Source organism: Sminthopsis crassicaudata, chromosome 6, assembly GCF_048593235.1.
Source record: "Sminthopsis crassicaudata isolate SCR6 chromosome 6, ASM4859323v1, whole genome shotgun sequence".
Classification (NCBI taxonomy): domain Eukaryota; kingdom Metazoa; phylum Chordata; class Mammalia; order Dasyuromorphia; family Dasyuridae; genus Sminthopsis; species Sminthopsis crassicaudata.
Genome location: NC_133622.1, coordinates 146,615,858 through 146,631,313, shown reverse-complemented (window position 1 = coordinate 146,631,313; position 15,456 = coordinate 146,615,858). Strand labels below are relative to the sequence as shown.

Here is a 15,456-nt window from a genome sequence, read left to right as displayed (position 1 = left end):
TTAATGATATAATAAAGAATAAACTTCTTAGCCTGCCATTTCCCTGACTTTAACATAATTTTCTAGGCTCACATCATTTAACTATCCTTCAGTTAGTCAAATAATGGTATTACCAGCTTACCCATGAATTTGAAATATTAAAAAATTTGTTTCTCTGGCCCTGGGACCCAAACCTTGAACATCAGGATGTCAGAATGCTCACTTGAAGTTTCAAACTCAGGCTTCACCTAAAAAGAGAAAATAACAGACACAGGCCAAGGATGGATTTCACCATTTTATATTTTCTCTCACAAGGGGGAAGGTCCCATGTCTTTTCCCCTTATAGTCTAGTCTCTCACTAGGTGACATGAGTGAAGGAGTTACTCCCTGAGATACAAAGTGAATGACTGAAGCTGAAATGCCTTTCTGGACACCCCCATAGGCAACCATATAGCCTCTTCTATATGTGGCTAGTTGACCAGAACTATTTACAGAACCATTTCCAAATAAGTTCCCTAGGCTCTCCAAGGCCCTAACATTCCATGTGATCACAACTCACCCCCATCCTTACTACATGCATATTCCTATATGTTTCTACTATCTTATTATATTTGTTGTATATTTTATTGTATTTATTATATATAGTGTTACATATATTTATTATAGAGTATTTACTAGGCTAAGAGTCAGAAAGACCTATGTTACATTTTGTCACGGTACTTATTAACTGCATGGAGCTCAGCAAGACTTAACTTTTAAGTCTGTTTCCTCAATAATAAAGTGGTTATGGTAGCTTCTATTTCATGGGGTTATTATGATAATCAAAAGATATAAGTAAAGAACTTAACCAACATAAAGCAACATAAAGGTCAGTTCTTATCTGAAACAAGGACTAGCTTTCAGTAAAACAAAGATGATGGAAAGACAGCATTCAGGTGGCATTCTCAGGTTGCACTCACATCCAGGTTCATGTTTTCTTGCAAAGTCATCAATTAAAATGTTCCTTTGCTGAACCTTTGAGTGAAAGATTCTCAGTCATTCTTGAGTCAATTAGGTTTGTAAAACAAGGTACCATGTAAGTCAGGGACTCTAGGCTGAATAGTTTCAAAGGGATACTGTGGAGATGAGTTCCCATAGTTACCTAGCAGTCTGTAGTAACAGCCAACTGGTCCTTTCAAACGTTGTACTTGATGCATTTGTTAACAGTTTGGGCTGCTGCTTTTTATCCAATCAGGTGAATGAACCCTTGGGATGGGTCCAGTCAAAGTGAAAGGGGAAAGATAGGAGTGTCTGGGTAGGACTCCCCCTTGAGTCAAACTGACTGTTTGAATTTTGCAGAACTAGAGAATAAACATTGCAGACCTGTGCTTTTGCTAACCCAATACACTATTTCGAAGGAAAATTGGTGAGGAGAATAGCTTTAAGGGGAAGGATGGGCAGAAGACTTATGAGAAGTCTAACACCCTGTGTAGTTTCTTTGGTCAAACTCATGGTCTCTCAAAGCTGGATGCCCTTCAGCTGCAGCATTTTACTGGCTTACTAGTCCTTTGATAAAGAAGGAAACCAATAACCTCTAAGACAACCACAGATGATGTTCTGACAAAAGTGCTTTAAATTAAGAATCTCATGGTTAGGGCCAAGATTTTTTCCCTTGGCTAGTCTTTCCTATATGAAATACTAGCTATATTTCATATATATGAAGATGATTCAGAGCATGCCTTTTGCAGCATTTTCCCCTAGAAGTGTTGAAGGATTTTCTGTGATTCAGCCTGGTATTGAAGGGAGAGCTCTGGGAGCTTCAAGTATGGCTTCTGACACTACTTCTCCAGAGCAATGGCGCTTGGGTCAAAAGATGAGGGCACAAATCTCACTCTTATGCTCACTACATATTTGACCTTAGGCAAGTCATTCAGTCTCTGTGGCCTCAATTTCCTCTTCTGTAAAATGCAGGGGTCGGTCCAAATGGCCTCAAGCTTCTTTCCAGCTCTAATTGTATAACTTGGGGTTGGTTTTTCTTTTGAGAACTGCCTTGTCCAGCATCTTTGTTCTCTAAGGTATAGAATGCAGTCTGTGTCAATGAATGTAAAAGGACTTAAATTGGGGAGGAAGGTGGATGTAATAGGATGTTACTCCAATGCTGTTTTTTGAGCCCCTTAATTTTTCATTCAACTTTCCAGCAGCTGGAAGGTCTTCCCAACCGCCCTCTCCCCTTTCCTAAAGGATTTTAGATGAGAATAGTTCACATGAAATGATAGGTTGAGAACTGGGAAAGACCTTAAAGCTCCTCTAGTCCCAATGCCCTTAATTTACAGACGAGGGAACTAGGCCAGAGGGATAGTGACTAGCCTATTTATGGTCACACAGACAGGATTTGAACTCAGGTCTTCCTGACTCCAAGACCAGTGTCCTTTTCACCAGGCCACATTGCTCCATGTTGAGGACTGGAGTGGTCTGTTACTTGATTTCTGACCTGGGACCTTTGCAACCCCGAGAGACACTTTCCAGCCCACTCTCTTCCTGCGGGAGAGTAAACCTCGGAATGGTCAGGGTTTCCCGGTGACACACCAGATTCCTTTGAAGACTGTAACTGGGCCCATTCTCAGGGAGGCCACCCCAAGTTCAGGAAATGGGCCACTTCCTTTAAAACCATCAAGAATCATTAAGACTTCTGGTGCCCTCTACAGAGTCTTTTGTTCCTAATGTTGCCAACGTGCCAAACCCAGCCAGAATCCGCACCTCGTCCCCACCCCCACCCCAGTTCCTTATTTCTCCATTGGGCCAGCTCTCCAATGCAGGTAATTTTCTCGGACCCGGATCATTTTTTCCCCCAGGTAATAGGTTGAAGTCTCCCAGGAGAAAATCAGTTGGTTATCTTTGTTTCCTAAATGGACAACTCTTTCCTCTGGAAGCCTGCTTCCTTCTGAGCGAAGCAAACGGTCTTTGTGTCTCGGATTTTGTCTCCTTCCCCTCCCCCCTTCCAGCCGCCCCCGTCGCCTTTCACGCGAAGTCCACCCGTACTTACACCTCCTGAAGGAGAAGTGAAAGGGACACTTAGTCTTTGCCTCTCCTTTTGGGATGAGGCCTACAAGGCTCAAGCAACTTACTCAAAGTTCTACACCCAGTACATAGCGCACGGACCTTCGGGGCCGGGGCTCCCCTGCCATTGCAGCACTGCTCCCTCCCGGCCCGGCCCGAGCGGCCACCTCCGCGTGCATCTCGCCCCGCAGGACTAGAGCGGCGGCTAGAGCAGGGGGCGGTGCGCGGGGCGAGCGAGCCAATGTATGTGTACTGATGTGTGTGTGAGCGCGCACCGTTTGCAAAGGTGACCGCAGGGGAGCCCCGGCGCCCACCCCTCCTCCCCCTTGGGCTGTGCTGGGGCAGGAGCGCGGACGCCGCCAGTCTCCATCGGAAAGGCCGGCGGCCTCCGCGGAGTTCCCCAGCCCCCCTCGGCTCTCTCAGCAGCCCCGATCGTAGGGAGATAGGGTCCGTCCGCCCCGCCCCAGCCCCACCTCCCTCCTCCGAGGGGCGGGGAGAAAGGCCGCGGGAGGGAGGGCCCAGGCGGCGGTGGGAGGCCGCAGCACGGAGGAGGAGGAGGAGGAGGACACGTTATTGTGTCAAAGGGGCTCGGGTGCTCTCCGGTGCTTGTGTGTGGATGCGGGAGTGTATGCGCGCGCGCGCGGGTCTCCCTGGGTCCCCTGGCCGCTCCTCTCGGAGGAAGGGCGAGCGCGGGCGAGCCGGTTCCCACGCAGCATCCCTTAGCCGCGGGCAGGCAGCAGCGCCGGCCTGACGGACAGACAGCCAGCCGCGGGACGCCGTGCGCCCCTCGGAGAGGGAGCCGCAGCGGCAGCAGCTGCAGAGCCGGGGGCAGGGGCCGGACGGCTCGCCGGGGAGCCCGAGATCCGAGCCCTCTGTCGGTGTGCTCGCCGCCGCCACCGCGGAGGCTCAGCGCGGCAGCCGGGGCCTCGGTGCGGGAGAGAGGCGGGCTGAAGAGCGGGGGAGACCGTCAGCCCCGAGCAGTGCAGCCCCGCGCTCCGAGTCCGCTCCTCGGCGCCCAGCTCGGTCACCGTCCTCCCGCCGCTGCCGCCGCCTCCTCCTCCTCCTGCGGCAGCCGAGCCCGCCGCCGCCGCCGCTTTCGAGCCGAAGCGGTCGCGTCGGGGGCTGCAGCCGGCCCCGGTGTGGGGAGCTCGCGGTCGCGTCGGGGTGCTCGGAGGGCTCCGAACTCTGGCTGCCCAGGAAAGTGCCTTCATGAACCCAGAGGATGTCCGGGAAGCACTACAAAGGTCCTGAAGTCAGTTGTTGCATCAAATATTTCATATTCGGTTTCAATGTTATTTTCTGGGTAAGTTGTGTCGCGGTTGTTGTTATCCTCGCGGCGCGGTGGCGGCGATTTTATTCTCGGCGGTTGCCCCGAGTGCTTTTTTACTTTTCCCCAAACCCCCGGGCTCTCTCCTCCTCTTCCCCGAAGCGAGAAGAGGCGCCCCGGCCCCTAGCGTCTCCTAACTGCTCCGAGTGAGGAGGCTGCATTTATTCCTTTGTAGGTGGGGGGCGGGGGATGGGGAAGAAAGAACTAAGAAAACTGAGATGCCAAGGCAGCTCCCAGGCCTCGGATGGTCCCTGGGAAGGGAGGAGAGGGAGCTATTGTTGGGATAAAATGAGATCAAGGCTTCGGCAGTTCGGGACAATGAGCCGCGACACGGAATAGATTTGTTCCCATGGGACACCGATGGTGTGCGTGGCTGGGGTGAGAACAGGGCAGCTTAGCCATGCAAAGCAGCCTCCCCGAAGCCCACCTTTGTGAGAGGGAGGTGATTGGACCGCGGCTCTTCTGCCGTACGTTCCGGAGGCTATCTGCCTGCTCCATCACGGGCTTTTGTGTATGGGTGATGCGGCTGGCGTGGTTCGGAGTGCACGGGATGCGATATGTACATAACAACACTTCCAGCGCATTCCTTCCAAGTCTCGTTCCGAAAAGCATTTTGCATAAGGGCCCGTTTGTGGGCGTGGATGGTGGGGAAGATTTATTTTTGTATCTGTCATTGTCAGAACAATAACTAGTAATCATCAACATGGATCTCAGTCTAGTTCCTCTATTCTTAGCCTCGTGTCTTTCGTCTTTCTCTGAGTGATGAGTTAAAGTGTTTTTTTTTTTTTTTTTTTGTTTGTTATTTTGGCTGGACGAAGAAATGTAAACCAGGAGGTGTGCTAGATTGAGAAATAAAGCAAAAGCTTGAATGCCATTTCGCGTCTTTGTTTTTAAACCTCCGCAATGTTAAATAATGGAATGATGTCTGTTTTTTTTTTTTTTTTTTTTTTTTTTTCTGAGCTCACTAATGCTTCTCAGCAATCAGACAAAGAGTTTCTCCGGACCTGGGAGACACAGGTGTTTCATTTCTTCCCCCCCTTACCTCCTTTCTGCACTTCACCCACTCCCCCACGAGGAAAAGTAAAAATGGTGGCTCGGGGGTTTTCCAGCAAGTTGTTGCTGAGTGCAAGTTTAAAAGTCCCCCTAAAAAGGAGATGATGTAGAATGATTAAATCAAGCCCAAAGAATCCAAACATGAGCATCCGTTCAGTCTCACATTTTTTTTTTAATATTCACAGGAGCAAATATCAATCCTTGAGAAATGTTTTCAGAATTCTTTACTGCTATTTCCTTTGTTGTCTTTTCCTAATTTTAAATTTCATTTAAAAAAACCTGTTTTCTTTTTTACATGTGTCGCATTGAGAACACATGTTTTGCAGAGTGAAACAGGATTGGAGAACACTTTCTGTACCATCTTGCCATCTGCCCTCAGGACTGATGAATAAGATTAGGAGGATGGGTGAATAAATATAATAAACAGTCCAGTACTGCTTTTGTGGGTGATTGATTGCACATAACTGGTGTTCTTGTCAAACAATCTCCTATTTTCTGGGATTACCACCAAGCTTCGAACTTAAAGTAGGCTTATTTTTCATGGGAAGAAACATGTTTCCCTCTTTCGCCCTTTTTCTTTCCCTCACACTATTCAGTTTTCTGTCTGAGTTGTTCTAAAGGTATCGATAATGACTTTTTTGGACATAGTTTTAATTGCTGGGGACTGGACCCAGGCTGGTAGCATGAGCTGATAATCTTGTCTTGTTTTGAACACAGACAATATAATATATAATCCAATAAAATTCAGCTACCAAGAAACAGGAAGGGTCTATTAGGCCTTTATTTTGGTCTCATAGCAAAGGATAAAAAATGGAAATATTGGGATTTGGAGTCTGTTTTCTGGACAGAATTTGGGTAGTTGGGTAGTAGCCAGTTAAGACAGTTGATCTAATACTATAGGAAGCGTCTTCAAAATTTTTGGGGAGTGGGGAGGCAGGAGAGTGGCGTACTGTTCCCTCTGTGCTTTAAAAGTGTGTAATCAATAATGGTGCTTTCCTTGTTTTGGACTTTGAATGAAAGAATTCATATTTGCGGGGTTGAAATTAAGCTACCCATCTGGACTTTAGGCAGAATTGTATATGTGGGTGCAATTTGTTTTGGGTAGCCTTTCTACTTGTTATATCCTGTTTTCCCTCCCCACCCTATTATAATATGCTGGCCTCTGACTGAGTAAAGCACCACTTTCCTACCCTCCTCCTCAGCAGGGTTTCTGATTCCAAAATCACCCTACTCTCCTTTTATTAAAATTCTAGTTTCTCAGTTACTGCATCTCTGCTGGTAGTTGGAAACCTGAGGCTTATCAGATGAAAGTAAATTCTTAGTTTCAGACATTCATAGTGTTGGAACTAGAGGGGAATCTCAGGTGTGAATGATTCATGGACTTAACTATACCTGGGGGCATTTGCATTTTAAGGGAGTTATATAATTGGTAAACCCTAGGAATCTTTGTGGGTGTTGTGTGGGGTGTGGTAGTGGGAGGAGAGGATGGGTAGCTAGATCTTTTGAACTTATGCCTTCTCTCTTCTCTGTTTACTCTTGATGAGTTACTCTCTGTATTTGTCTGAGTACTACCTCTCTTCAAAGAAGAAAATGGGTCTGCATCTTATAACTTGAATTTTGAAAAGTTGCAACTTCCTGCCCTTAGTTCGTGGTTCGAACCTCACTTCTGACACTTACTGACTTTGAATTTGGTTTAGTCTGTAATCAAGGCACATTTTTAAGAGTATGAGATGTAGAGAGTGAGAAGGGGTAAATTTATATTTTTATCTTCGCTAACTTTTTACTAAAGTAAAACTAAAGTTATTTAAAACATCATTTTGGGAAGGATCCATAGTAACCATTAGATTGTAAAGACATCTGTGACATAAGAACTTACGGGGTTCAAGTAATTTCTTTCTGGACAGTTCCTCAAAACTAGTGTAACCACAAGGTCCATCCTAGTTCTATGAGCTTTTCAGAGATTCTAAGCCAACAACTCTGTTTCTTCTGTGGATGGCAAATTTTAGTTCTGGCTGAGATACCAAGCCATTTAACTTTTTGGGACTTTGGTTTCCTTACTTTAAAATAATTAGGTTTGAATACTTGTCTGAAGTCCCTTCCAGTTCCAAAACTTACCTATGGTTTGGGCCACATTGAAGGTGAAAAAGGTTTTTCTTTGACCATTTCACTGCCAAAGTTGAGAAAGACAGGAAATTATAATGAAGGTGTAACAAAAGTCAATTCCACTGGCTGTGTTAGATCATATCTCTTGGGCTGTCTGTACTTGGCATCCTGAATCGACAAAGAGTGAGCTGGACTGACCCAGAGGTTGTTAGAAATGAAAGTCCTTAGAAATAATTTGGTACAACTACTACCCCTTCATTTTACAAATGAGGAAAACAAGGTCAAGGGAGGTCAAAAAGATTTCCCTTAGATCATGGGCATCAGTAAGGACTTAGTCCAAGTGGTCTTCTGAATCCAGGCCCAGTGTCTTCATCTAATACTTCATGAGGGTATTCTCCAAGTTTTGGTTTAGTACCTCTTATCTACAAATGCCCGTCTGCACACATATAAGATAATGTAGCATCATACCCTCCCAGGACTTCGGGGAAAATCCATCCTCCCTCTCTTGCCAGCTGCAAACTGAGGGAATGGATTCAGGTTCGTATTCTGATATTTTTCTTTTTCCTTTCAACCTCCATAAAACCCTATTGTAAATTCTACATTTCCGTTTTGTAAAATCCCAAGAGGAGATGGAGAAACTATAAAGTTTCCATGACCCTTGTCAAATCCATAGAGCAAGGTAGTGAAAGAATTACCTATTTCTCCGAGGAAGTCATGGTTCCTTTGAGTCTGAACCAATGTTCTTCCCAACAATGTTTAAGATATTTGCCTAAATTTATTTCTCAATTGTTTATACAGGTCTCACATTGGGCTTGTAAAGTTATATATCTTGGTGAAAGAGTCATACTCTACCCCTTACTCTTCCAATCTGTTGTCAACCCCTGCCATTTTTACCTTTCAAACATCCCTCTAGCTCCTTTCTCTCCTCTCATTGATGTCAAAGTGGTACAGGCCCTTATTACTTAATTGCTTTCCCTACCTCAGTTTTTCTCCAATCTAGTCCACTCTAGCTATTAAATTGCAGATCTGATCATACTATTCCTTTCTAGGCAGTAAGTTATAGTGACTCCCCATCGTCTTCAGGATCCATATAAAATCCTCTTGTTTGACTTTTAAAACCCTTCATGATCTGCCCCACTTCTGCCACTGTCCTTCCATCATAGTCCCTTTCACATACTCTTCAGCCTAGTAACACTGACCCCCCTGCTGTTCCTCACACAAGACATTCCATCTCTTTACTCTGTGTTTTCACAGACTTTCCCTCATCTGGGTCTTTCTACATCCTCATTTCTGCTTGCTAAAGTCCTTCAAATCACAGCCAAAATCCCATATTCTGTAAGAAGATGCCCTTCTTGTGAGATATTTTCCAATTTATTATGAATATATCTTGTTTTGACATAATTGTTTGCATGTTGCCTCCCCTTTTAGACTGTTAATTCTTTAAGGATAGGAACTGTATTTTGTCTTTGTATGACCAAGAATTTAGTAGCACAGGGCTCCTCCATAAGTAGTGTTGACTTGTCTAGAGGGCAGATATCTTTTTAACTTGTTCTTAAATTCAGAAAACAGGGAAATTTAGAGAATCTTGGATATATAGGATAGGGATGTGAATCTTGTGATTCACAATAAATTGCAAGATGTGTTGGAATGATGATACATCAGCATTTTATATGTCATAATTTTTGCCTTAATTTGCTAGGCATCTGTTAGCTTCAGTGGCAACCATATGGGAGTCTAAACTGCCTTTTGAATTGTTACAGGGAGATAGTAGGAGGAAAGCTAAATATGATTATGTAAGTGTCATATGGGAAAAGTGTAAGGAAGGAACATGTATTTCTCTGTGGGAAAGGTAATTGAATATTACCCTGCCTACCCTAGTTGCATGCATTCTGGGTCACTGAGAACTACTGCCATGTTTTCCCTTGAGGTTGCCTTTGGGAGTTTGAATGGAATCAAAGAGGAAATATATGAAAACAAATAATACAACGCCCACAATAAATTGTCAAGGTGAGATCATTGAGATGGAGCATCCCTTCATAATATGTCTATAACATATTTTTGTTGCTCAGTCATTCTTTAGTAGTGTCCACTTCTTTGTGATCCCATTTGGGGTTTTCTTGGTTAAAAAAAATACTGGAGTAGCTTGACACTTCCTAGCACATTTTCAAGAACTGAGGGAAATGGGGTGAAGTGACTTGCCTAGGCTCATTCAGCTAGGAAGTTGTCTGAGGTTGGATGTGAGCTCATGAAGATGAGTCTTCCTGATTTGAAGCTCAGTGCTCTATCCATTTCACCAGCTAGCTGCCCCAATAAATATTTAAGTCCCTGGCAAAAAGCGAATGTAAATTTCATTTAGTATGGATGCTTTGTAATTAAGGAGTCTTTGATCTGAAGATTTCAAAGTAATTTAAAAACATATGATCTTTCCTATTTGACAGCACAAGAAATCTAAGCATAGAGATGTGGACACTCTTTCCTTAAAACAGCAGAGCATTGAGCACTCTAGCTAGGAATTTAAAATCTTTTATTAGAATTCTTGAGCTAGTTTTTTGGAGTGAAATTTGTTTTCAAGAATCAAAATTAGGATGCTGGGTATTTTAAAAGGGGGGGGAGAAACAAGTACACTATTTACATCTGATGGTATTCCAAAGAGGATCTTGGTTTTTGTGGACATGTTCTATTTAACTTAATACCTTCTAGCATAATGACATAAAGAAAAAAAAAAATCCATCCACTATTTTATTCTGGGGAGGAGGGCAGAGGAGATTAGCCTCCAGATAGTGCCTCTGGACCTGCCCTGAATATGGATGATGCCTTCCCAACTCATCTGAAAATTACAGTCTTAGACAATTGCCTGGAGATACTGAGAGTAATTTGAGTAGGGTCACCCATTCAGTATGTGCTAGAAGTGAGACTTGATCACCAAGTTCACCTTTTTCCATTATGCTACCTTGTCTCTGGAAGAGAACAGAATAAATCAGTCATATATGATGGTCGTTTACAAGTTATTTTTTTAAAAAGTTTTAAGAGTAAATGTAATTTTGGAAAGATTATTTTAATGAGTCACATGTATTTTACATGTTACTATTGATAAACATTCTAAGGTATATTATCCCACTACTGGCATTTGAATCCTAGAACTGAAACTGGAGAGGTAATTGAGCATAAGAATCTTTAGAAGCTGTTTGCAGCTGCTGAAGATCTGTTCTACCCTGTTTTTCTCCTCTGTTCCAATCAAATGTGTCCCTATTTGGACGGTAAAGTTTGAATTTTTGTTCTGTCCACAATAGCTAAATATTACTATTTTTCAAAGCAGCTCCTTTAGAATACAGACAATACTTTTGGTGTCTCCGGTGTCTGGGCTGAATGATTTCAAGAAATGGAAATGCTTATGCTAGAAAAAGAGAAGACTTGGGGGAACAGGAGAACTTTCTCCTGTAGCTACAATGATATACTTGGCTCTGAGGGGGAAAAAATCTTCATGTGGGGTTGGGAAGACTTATATTCCCCCCCATATGATTGGTTCTTTAATGAATTTTCCCCTCCTATGCTTGTGCCGTTGATATTTTGAAACTAAGCATAGAGCTTTATTTTGTTACATTTCTTTTTTGTTTTAATTGAAGAACTTGGATAGCTTTTTTGAAAATTGATTTGTCTGAAAGTTTTCAAAATAGTTATTCCTGACTCCATTTATGAACTTCTCTAAATATTAGAACCCAGAAATGCCTTTTCTGTAATAGTAATAAAATTGGCACTTTTATATACCACCTTGCCTAAATCCTTTATAACCATGATCTCATTTGATTTAAGATGAATTCTATAAGACCTTATTTGTACCATCTTACTCTTGCCCAGACAGTTACTCTTTGTGGAGTTTAGGGAGATATTAATGCCCTTTTATTTTTCAGCAACTCCAGGGCCCAGCAGGGGGAATGTTCTCAGCTGTAGGTATCTTTTTATTCAAGGAAGGGAGGAAATCCCAAGAATTCTGGAAATGGATAGGAATAGATGGAAGCTCCTAAGCCCAGGGCTTCCATGGTGATGATGATGGTTACCATTAATATTGTGCTTACTACATGCCAGATATTTTGCTCATTTGATACTGGGAAGTAGGTTACTGCCATTCTGTCCTTTATGCCATGGGCCACCTAGCTGTTCCACTAAATACCTTTGGTTTTCTTGTGTAGAAATCTGTCCTTTTTCTTTTAGTGAATTTTTTTTTCAAATAATCAAAAATGCCCATTTATGAAGACTAAAAATAAAATGAGAATGTGGTTGGTATAGGAAGGTACTAACTCTGAAATTAATATGCTAAGAAATAAATATATTTGGGTGGAAGTTGGCAAATTCTTCCAGGCTGGGAGGGAAGACATGCTATTTTCATTCCATTCCTCTGATGGGGCCAGTTTTCTTGCATAGCCAGAACACCCCATATGCTTATTGTGCATGCTTTTAATTTAGTGGACTTGATTTTAAAATGTGTAGAAAGACCCTTATCTTTTCTCTGCCTCAGTCAGGTTGGCAATCATTTCTTCCAAGTTGTGTTGAGTGAAGGAGATTTTTTTCTGCCTTGTAGTCTTCCTTTTTGCCTCTGACTCTAGAAACACCTCTCCCTTGGGGATGCTTTCTACCCACTGAATATTTTTGGTATGTTTGTCACATAGATTACACATAATAGGTGCCGAATAAATGCTTGTTTAAGTAAACTGAATTCTTTTTTTAAAAATTTATTAAAATTTTTTATTTTCAAAACATATGCATGGATAAATTTCAACATTCATTGTGCAAAACATTGTGCTCCAAATTTTTTCCCTCCCTTCCCCCCATCCCTTCCCTTAGATGGCAGGTAATCCAATATATGTTAAATAGTGCAATTCTTCTATACATATTTCCACAATTATCATGCTGCACAAGATAAAAAGGAAAAAAAATGAGAAAAAACAAAATGCAAGCAAACAGCAAAAAAAGAGTAAAAATGCTATGTTGTGATCCACACTCAGTTCTCATAGTTGTCTCTCTGGGTGCAGATGGCTCTCTTCATCACAAGATGATTGGAACTAGTCTGAATCACTTCTGAATAAACAGAGTTCTGCAGTAATTTTGTAGATGGGAAATTTCTGGGTGAATTTGCAATAGTAGATCAAAGAAGTTTGCTTTTTTAATGTGAAGATAATACACGTGTATGTATTAATTATGTTTGGGAGGAAAAAATCCTTATGCTGTGATATTAAAGAGGCAGCTGGAAGGGCTAGTGGATGGAGCCCTGGGCCTGGAGTCTGGAAGATTCGAGTTCAAATGCAAAATCAGACACTTACTAGCTAAGTGACACTGGGCAAGGCTGGTAATCTCCATTTGTTTAGGAGGCAGCTATAAGGTTCAGTGGATAGAGTCTGGAGTCAGAAAGATTTGAGTTCAAGTTTAGCCTCCTATCTTAGTAACTGTGTGGTCCTGGGCAAATCACACTTAATCTCTGTTTGCCTTAAATTCATTGGAGAAGGAAATGGCAGACCACTCCATTATTTTTGCCAAAAAAAAAACCCTTCTGGACATGGGGCCATGAAGGGTCTAGACATGATTGAATAACAAATTATTTTAAGTGGGAATTAGGGTTAGACATCATTTAGCTCAGCTTCCACATATGGGTGAAGGAATTGAGGTTGAGTGGTGGAGCCTACAAGTGATGTGCCTCCAAAGTCAACAATTTTTCTGTTATAATTCACACTCTCTTCTATGATAATAGGTCATGTTATCTTTTAGTCTGGTCTAGAGTGGTTTTGTAAAGGTAATAATTTCCCTAAAGTTGCTATATTTATTATCTTGTAAAATAAGTAATAATAGAGCTAGCATTTATGTAGTGCTTTAAGATTTACAAAGCATTTTACAGATATCTCATTTGAGCTTCACAACAATCCTGGGAGGTAAGGTACTAGCATTAATCTCATTTTATAGGTGAGGAAACTGAGGTAGATGGGTTAAGTGCTTTTGCCCAGGATCACACAGCTAGCTTCAGAGGTAAAATTTGAACTAGGCCACCCAGCTGCTTGTAAATAAATAAAACATAAATGTTCTCTGAGAGATTTCATTGGCTGTAGTCAACTGTTATTGCCAAGCACCGAAAAAAAAAAAATTCAAGGCACTACTGACATTGTCAGTATTAAACCATGATCATTTGTATACAAAGGACAGCCATTGGGAACGTAAATATGAGTAATGTCAATATGATCTTGGTTTAAACTCTTTAGCAAGATAAGAGAAAAACAGAAGGGTGATTGGCAAACATTTGGTTCCTAGCCTAGCAAGTGCATTGTAAAATTCTTTAGCACATTTAATGACTATTTATTGTTGTGAAAAGCAATAGAAGACTTTTTTTTTTTTTTTTTTTTTTGCTAAAAAATCTTTTCTACATTATGCTTGGCACTGAGGCTAGAATTTCGGAAAATCTGGAGGGAACAGCTGGTGCTCTAATAAATATTCAGGCCAGCCATTTTAATGCTTTGTACTTAATTAACTAGTCCCAGTAAAAGAGAAATACTTGCCCTCAGCATTTCTCTAAGTGTAATGTTTTGCTTCCAACTTAAATTTCCCCAAACAGCTTTAAAACTTCATTCTGCCAAGTCAGTAGTTCTAATCAAAGAAGAGATCTTGAGTGCCACAGAAGGCACTAAATACTTTGATATTGATAGAGTTTTCATACACATTTATGCAAATAGGGGCTCACTCCCTGTAATTTGTCATAATCCAGAACTTCATTAACTTCGTGTAGAAATTATCCACAGTGGCAGAAACTGTTAAATTGATTCATATGTAGAATAAGTTGTCATTTCTATCCACTTCCTCACCTCTTCATCGTTTGATTTAGAAGTTTTCTTTGCTTGCATATGTGTGTAAATTGATTCACATGTAGAGTAAGTTGTCATTTCTAACCACTTCCTCATCTCTTCATCGTTTGATTTAGAAGTTTTCTTTGCTTGTGTGTGTGTGCAGTAAATATATTGCATCCAGTACAAGCATAAATTGTGTTGGAAGGGGCCTTAAAGGCCACAAAATCCAATTTTATCATCTTCAGAATGAGCAAACTGGATCCCAGAAAAGTCTATATGGCCCTTTTTTTGTATGTTTTATTCTCTCTTTGGAATGAATGTAAGGTCCTTGAAGGTTAGGTATTTGTATTGCCAGTGCTTAGTCCCATACCTTCCATGTAGCTTTTAATGAATGTTCTCCCTCTTCTCTTTTTTTCTTCCTCCCCCTTCTTAGTCTCCCTTCTGCTCCTCCATTTTCCTCCTCTCTCCCTCTCTCCTCCTCCCTGAGCCAGCACTTTCCCCATTGTACCTTGCTGTTCAAACTGTTCTTGTCTTGCCAGTGATTGGCCCAGTCACAAGGCTTGCTATCATGCTCATCAGAAGGCAGATTCCCATCTCTTGCTATTTGCTAATTATACTTTTATTGTTTTCCTTTCCCTAATCAAACTTAATCCAATTCTTCTGCCACACTGGAGCATCAGATTACCAAGGGCTGAGAAACAGAGGCTTCTGGTTTCTTTCTCAGTGGCTGTCTGGATGATGCTAACACTTCAGCAATTGTAATTTCTGGGGTATAGATATTCCTTCCACCAAAACAGATCATGGTCCCTTTAGGACTTAGTTAAGGCAGAGTTTGGGGTTTTAGCTTGAACTGCCTGTAAACAGTTAAGCTGCCTGAAAACACTTAAAAGTGTTGAAATCTCTTTGAAAATGGCATCTTGGCTGGTGCTCCTCTGCCTTCCATGGTTCGTCAGTTTTTCTGTCTCTTTCCTCCTGTTATCATAGCATTGTGTTTATATAAACACAGAAGTTTCCTTCTGAAATGGTAGGTAGATTTATGAAGATCAGGGGTCCATTTTGGGTAAATGGAGCTAATACCAGGGACTTAAATTGAGACAAAATCAGCTAAATTTTGATGTAACCTTCTGAATGGTTTTC

General features: G+C 42.0%; 1 protein-coding gene across 1 annotated transcript in view; it reads left to right on the top strand.

Annotated features, from left to right (window-relative positions):
* Positions 1–4,184: 4,184 nt before the first annotated feature.
* TSPAN5 (tetraspanin 5) overlaps positions 4,185–15,456 on the top strand; it is a 190,607-nt gene continuing 179,335 nt past the window's right edge. Inside the window, exon 1 of the mRNA XM_074273059.1 lies at positions 4,185–4,318. Coding sequence (XP_074129160.1) covers positions 4,238–4,318 — 81 coding nt within the window. The 5' untranslated portion in view covers positions 4,185–4,237. The remainder of the gene's footprint in view (positions 4,319–15,456) is intronic.